General features: G+C 39.2%; 1 protein-coding gene across 1 annotated transcript in view; it reads left to right on the plus strand.

The window, feature by feature from the left end:
- Positions 1-421: 421 nt before the first annotated feature.
- tcf4 (transcription factor 4) overlaps positions 422-7,500 on the plus strand; it is a gene marked incomplete at its 3' end in the record, with an annotated part of 62,381 nt that continues 55,302 nt past the window's right edge. Inside the window, exon 1 of the mRNA XM_084190685.1 lies at positions 422-610. Coding sequence (XP_084046811.1) covers positions 542-610 — 69 coding nt within the window. The 5' untranslated portion in view covers positions 422-541. The remainder of the gene's footprint in view (positions 611-7,500) is intronic.

Here is a 7,500-nt window from a genome sequence, read left to right on the forward strand (position 1 = left end):
TGAGGTACAGTGTGAAGGGAGATTACAGAGTTAAAAAGGGGGCAGAAACAGTTGAATGAAAGCATGTAGTCATAAAAGCTGTGGATGGGAAAAGTTAATATTTGATTCTCTTCGAAGGAGCCGACCTACGTAGCTTCATGGATATCTATAGCTTCCAGATTTACTATGGATAGATAAAAGTGTGTCGGCGTGTGTGAGAGAGAGAGAGAGAAAGAGTGAGAGAGAGTGTGTGAGTGAGGGAGGAGGGAGGGGAGGGGAGGGCCACATGAAGAGGGAGAATCGCGTCAATCCTTCTCTCGTCCCTCCCCTCCCCTCTCTCCTCCCTCCCTCCCTCCCTCCCTCCCTCTCTCCTCCCCTCCCATAGCCCAACGTCAGAAATGGTTTCTCCCTGCTTTGCATATCCACCATGCTTGGCCTGGCCATATGGGAAAATGACACTGAAGGAATTGTTGTGAGAAAAAAAAAAGGGGGGACAGCGAGTTAGAAGTTGAAGTTGTTAGAGTGCTACCGAAGAGTAAAGGGGTAAAACGACTAAAACAACATGTATTGCGCCTACACGATCCCAGGAATGACTGGAGGTTCTTTAATGTATTACTACAACGGCAAAGCGGTAAGTCAACTGTCTCTAACTCCAGTCATCGACAGACAGGAGCTAGGTTACATTTTATCAGGCGCTCTCAGGGATAGGTCTCGGGCTGTCATTTCGTGCTAACGCTACTCTTAATTGTGGGATTTGTTGTTGTGTTTAATGCCCGGCGGTGGGTTTTGTCTGTGTTTATCTGCTTAGAAAGAAACAAAGGGAAAATAAATAGAATGTTGGCTGTGTTTCACAGTGGAGGAGAGAGGAGAGGAGAGGGGAGAGGAGAGAGAGGGACAGTTTAGAAGGTGCACGTTTTCAACAACCAGCATGTTGTTAACCCACGCTGGTCAATCTAGTATATTAAACCTCTATATCTACGTGTTGTTAACCCACGCTGGTCAGTCTAGTATATTAAACCTCTATATCTACGTGTTGTTAACCCACGCTGGTCAGTCTAGTATATTAAACCTCTATATCTACGTGTTGTTAACCCACGCTGGTCAGTCTAGTCTATTTAACCTCTATATCTACGTGTTGTTAACCCACGCTGGTCAGTCTAGTATATTAAACCTCTATATCTACGTGTTGTTAACCCACGCTGGTCAGTCTAGTATATTTAACCTCTATATCTACGTGTTGTTAACCCACGCTGGTCACTCTAGTATATTAAACCTCTATATCTACGTGTTGTTAACCCACGCTGGTCAGTCTAGTATATTAAACCTCTATATCTACGTGTTGTTAACCCACGCTGGTCAGTCTAGTATATTAAACCTCTATATCTACGTGTTGTTAACCCACGCTGGTCAGTCTAGTATATTAAACCTCTATATCTACGTGTTGTTAACCCACGCTGGTCACTCTAGTATATTAAACCTCTATATCTACGTGTTGTTAACCCACGCTGGTCACTCTAGTATATTAAACCTCTATATCTACGTGTTGTTAACCCACGCTGGTCAGTCTAGTATATTAAACCTCTATATCTACGTGTTGTTAACCCACGCTGGTCAGTCTAGTATATTAAACCTCTATATCTACGTGTTGTTAACCCACGCTGGTCAGTCTAGTATATTAAACCTCTATATCTACGTGTTGTTAACCCACGCTGGTCACTCTAGTATATTAAACCTCTATATCTACGTGTTGTTAACCCACGCTGGTCAATCTAGTATATTAAACCTCTATATCTACGTGTTGTTAACCCACGCTGGTCAGTCTAGTATATTAAACCTCTATATCTACGTGTTGTTAACCCACGCTGGTCAGTCTAGTATATTAAACCTCTATATCTACGTGTTGTTAACCCACGCTGGTCACTCTAGTATATTAAACCTCTATATCTACGTGTTGTTAACCCACGCTGGTCACTCTAGTATATTAAACCTCTATATCTACGTGTTGTTAACCCACGCTGGTCAGTCTAGTATATTAAACCTCTATATCTACGTGTTGTTAACCCACGCTGGTCAGTCTAGTATATTAAACCTCTATATCTACGTGTTGTTAACCCACGCTGGTCAGTCTAGTATATTTAACCTCTATATCTACGTGTTGTTAACCCACGCTGGTCAATCTAGTATATTAAACCTCTATATCTACGTGTTGTTAACCCACGCTGGTCACTCTAGTATATTAAACCTCTATATCTACGTGTTGTTAACCCACGCTGGTCAGTCTAGTATATTAAACCTCTATATCTACGTGTTGTTAACCCACGCTGGTCAGTCTAGTATATTAAACCTCTATATCTACGTGTTGTTAACCCACGCTGGTCAGTCTAGTATATTAAACCTCTATATCTACGTGTTGTTAACCCACGCTGGTCAGTCTAGTATATTAAACCTCTATATCTACGTGTTGTTAACCCACGCTGGTCAGTCTAGTATATTAAACCTCTATATCTACGTGTTGTTAACCCACGCTGGTCACTCTAGTATATTAAACCTCTATATCTACGTGTTGTTAACCCACGCTGGTCACTCTAGTATATTAAACCTCTATATCTACGTGTTGTTAACCCACGCTGGTCAGTCTAGTATATTAAACCTCTATATCTACGTGTTGTTAACCCACGCTGGTCACTCTAGTATATTAAACCTCTATATCTACGTGTTGTTAACCCACGCTGGTCACTCTAGTATATTAAACCTCTATATCTACGTGTTGTTAACCCACGCTGGTCACTCTAGTATATTAAACCTCTATATCTACGTGTTGTTAACCCACGCTGGTCAGTCCAGTATATTAAACCTCTATATCTACGTGTTGTTAACCCACGCTGGTCACTCTAGTATATTAAACCTCTATATCTACGTGTTGTTAACCCACGCTGGTCACTCTAGTATATTAAACCTCTATATCTACGTGTTGTTAACCCACGCTGGTCACTCTAGTATATTAAACCTCTATATCTACGTGTTGTTAACCCACGCTGGTCAATCTAGTATATTAAACCTCTATATCTACGTGTTGTTAACCCACGCTGGTCACTCTAGTATATTAAACCTCTATATCCAGCTTTGTTTGATGATAATAATTTGGTTCGTATTTGCAGCTGTTAACATTGTAATGCTGTAATAGATGATTCAGTTATTTTCAATGATCTGAAATGGGGTATAATGAAAATACTGTGGAAGGGAGCCCAAAGGAACAGGGCTAATTTGATTGACTGTAACTTAGTATAAATCTACCGATGATATTCCTGAAAGGGAGATGTATAATACTGTTATAGAAGCATGTCAGCCTATATTAAGCATGTTTTGAGAAAATAATTGTAGTTGTTGTAGACAGTTTTAATTATATTATTCCATATATTGTGATTAGACTTTTCTTTTGCCTTCAAAAATGATAAAGGGGATTTCTGTTGAAATGTGCTGTGACTCTTGGTAATGTTGTGCTGTGACTCTTGGTAATGTTTTGACAGACAGACAGACACATATGGGTTGTTATTGCTCCACACCTGTGAAATATCATGGCCTGGAAAAAGGTTACAGAGGAGAGAGAGAGAGAGAGTGTGTGAAAGAGAGAGAGAGAGAGAGAGAGAGAGAGAGAAAGAGAGAGAGAGTGAAAGAGAGAGAGAGAGAGAGTGAAAGAGAGAGAGAGAGAGAGAGAGAGAGAGAGAAAGAGAGAGAGAGTGAAAGAGAGAGAGAGAGAGAGTGAAAGAGAGAGAGTGAAAGAGAGAGACAGCGAGAGAGTGAAAGAGAGAGAGAGAGAGTGAAAGAGAGAGAGAGAGAGAACAATGTTTGTTTGGTCCACAATGCTCCCTGTGTTGCGAGACGACATTCCAAAGAGAGAAGGAGAGACAGAAATAGAGAGCGAGAGAGAATAAAACGAGAGGGAAGAAGCGTGTAAAGGGTCAGTCTGTCCGTCTGTCTGTCTGTCTTTCCTGAACTATGCTATGCAGCTCCTTAGCCTTCTGATAATAATCAGACAGGAAGGGAAGGTAGAGTAGAGAGCTGCAGGTCATTTGAGAGCAGTTAGACTAGCCAGCGCCTCGCAGAAGGTCCTCTGTACTCATGCTGCTGTGTCTCGAACCCTCTATCCACTGTCGTCTACTGGTCACTGTCCACTACTGAAGCTCACTCATATCAACAGATCAACACGTCTGGTCTGCCTCCTCACGATGTTCTCTACTGATGAAATGTCCTGTTTGTATTAAGGCAAATTGCATATGCATCCTCAAATAGTTTTTTTTGTTGCTTTTTAGCAGGAATATATTTTTTATTTATGATGATAACACATTTTAATGTAATATATTTGTAAATGTTTGGTGCTCCCGATATAATGTTTGTTTTTATTTGCATGTTTCTTATTTTAAATGATTTATTTTTTATTTTGAGGCCAATTTTTGAATAGAGATGTTATTATGCCCAAGTTAATTTTTACAAATTCAGAAATATATATACACCCAGCCACAAATTGATAATTCCCCTCCCCCCTACAGATAGTGTATAGAATGTGAAGCCTTGGTATTTTGAATGCAGATGATTTACCATGTGGGCCTGTTCAGAACGGAACATTTATCCAATCATTGCCCCAGTTCCAAGCTCCCGCTCCTCGCTAGATCCACACACATACAATGGCCAACGGTTGACGGATGAAGTTTCCCGCCTGCCGGACGAATCCATATGTTCCCGCCCGGGCCTTCTCCTCTCCGTGCCCAGGGGCGAGGGTGGCCATGTTGGCAAACGCTGTGTCGCGTTTATGCCCCGTTTTTTTATAAACATAGGGCCGTCTTTGTACGGGAGCTCGGATGCCGTACACATTTTTTTTTGATGATACGGTGGGCATTGTATACAGCGGGCCCTCGATGGCCGCTTTGTGCCGATCTTGATTCCGTGCCAAGCATCTTGCTGCTTGGGGTTGTTTGTGCTGTCCGTTCGTTTGCCGACGGATTAAAAAAAATAACACACACACACACACACACACACATCCTGCCGAAACCCTATCGATAGGTGGCCTTGTTTCTGATTGTATTTTTTCATGCCTTAAAAATAACCACAAAGGTTGCCGTTGTAGTAGCGTTGTGGTCTAAGTCTAAGCCCGAGAACGGTGGCGGTGGGTTGATGTCTGCATGCCGGCGTTGGGGAGAGAGAAAGTAGAGCAGCCAGTCAGCCAGCCAGCCAGACAGCCAGCCAGTCAGCCAGCCAGACAGCCAGCCAGCCAGTCAGCCAGTGCTCCATGCTAGGCTTGGTGCTTGGTCTGAAGGAGCTTCTGGAAGAGAGGAGATGGGCAACGCTACAGACCGGCTGGCTAATGAGTCAACAAAAGAAGAACTAAAACAAAAGGCCTTTCTCTCTCTCTCTGTCTCTCTCTCCACAAGCCCATTTTAAACAGAGCCACTGCTTCTACCCAGTCTCTATTGTTATGCTAAGAGAAACATTTGAATATTTCTCTACCTTAATTAGCTACATTGCAGAATCTAGTTAGGGTTAGTGCCAAATCTTTTACTACTTATTCATAAATAAATGTTTGAAAGTACGAAAATATGAAATGTACAATGAAAATGTTTACAATCACCATAAAACATTTTTTGGGTTTCATTAATGTATTTCATTGCCTTGACTTTTATTTATCTTGTTAGACAATACAATATTTTTTTTATTTTTTCGTTGATTTGAAAAGAAAGAGTGGGTTTTTACTTCAATCAAAATTATTGATTGCGATATACTCATCTATTTTATATAGATGTATTTTTATTATAATGAGTGATTCTTATAATTTCTTTCACAATGTTGATATTTATTTAAACATTATCACGTTGATATTTAATGTAATCATTACAACATAATAATAATCATAATAATCATACATTTTGTAATAATTATAATTAGTTAATAACATTCCTATTGTTAAAATGGTCAATTCATTTTTTGACGCAGAAGTAATTTTTAACCATACGGGTTTTTCTGTGTGTGTTATACCGTATTGTATTTGTGACGACCAGTTTGTTAAGATGAAATATAGTAATTGTTTTTTTTCTGTTTTACGGGCACAGAGCTAGCAGCCGTGTTTCCATGCTGTATGGCTGGAATGACAGCACAGGATGGTAGTCAGTTTGAAGGGTTTATAAATGCACAGGTAGTTGTGTGTGAAATCATCCTACATTGTTCTCTAATGAGTTTACAGTTTAGCAGGCTTTGGATGTTGGAGGTTTGTCTGAACTATGTATCGGTTCTATCTCTGTGTTTAATGTATCCAGAGGGCCTAGTCTTGACTGTTCAATTTAATTCAAAATAACTTCCTCTGAGGGAACTTTGTTTTGTGGAGTGGTTTTTATTAAACAACAAAACACGTATATAGAAGATATTAAAAGTATGGAATGACCTGGGTCCTGTCTGTTTCATTGGGTGGACTTAACATCGACCTTCAACTTCTTGTAGTGAAAACGTTTAATTGTACACACAACGTGTTAAGATGTTTTGAGAGCAGGTGTTTTTTGTTTAGTAGAATGTCAAATGGCGTTTCAGTATTTAATTAGTACCATTACTATATCTATCTGTCTCTCCATCATAATATGGATTTCTCAATTTATGCTATCAGTCAAATAGTATAAATAGAAAAATACATATTATTATGGTCAGTGCCTATTTGACTAATAATATAAATTAAAAAATACATATTATGATAGTAAGTTACTATTTCACTAATAGTATAATTTGAAAAATACATATTATGATGGCCAGTTACTATTTGACTAATAGTATAATTTGAAAAATACATATTATTATGGTCAGTGCCTATTTGACTAATAATATAAATTAAAAAATACATATTATGATAGTAAGTTACTATTTCACTAATAGTATAATTTGAAAAATACATATTATGATGGCCAGTTACTATTTGACTAATAGTATAATTTGAAAAATAAATATTATGATAGTAAGTTACTATTTCACTAATAGTATAATTAGAAAAATAAATATTATGATGGTAAATTACTATTTCACTAATATTATAATTTGAAAAAATCAAATAGTATGATGGCCAGTTACTATTTCATTAATAGTATAAATTGCGTTCTGTTCTATAGAACATGTTGAAGGAAAAGCTTAGATACATTTGTATAATCATCTAGCCTTTCTTTCTAACACACCACTGTAGCAGGTGTCAGTATTCATCCTTCATCTTCTACAACACAGTACCATAGAGTATTTTCCTTCTCGTTCCCGCGCTTATCAACGCTTCACAATAGCGTCCGTTGGTAGTGTTGCCAGAACGTGATACTACACAGAGAAAGGGTCAGCAGTCCTCCTCCTATTGATGTCCCATATGGATGTCAGCACGATACTATACACCCGTCAGGCAAGGATGGGGCAGAGAGACTCCCTTTACAAGCATTCCTGGGATAACTGGGATTTGCACACAAAGCGGATGGGAAGTGATGGAGCAGCATCCCAAATAGCACCCTATTC

The sequence above is a fragment of the Coregonus lavaretus genome, assembly GCF_964263955.1.
Source record: "Coregonus lavaretus genome assembly, contig: HAP1_SCAFFOLD_3163, whole genome shotgun sequence".
In the NCBI taxonomy this organism is placed as follows: domain Eukaryota; kingdom Metazoa; phylum Chordata; class Actinopteri; order Salmoniformes; family Salmonidae; genus Coregonus; species Coregonus lavaretus.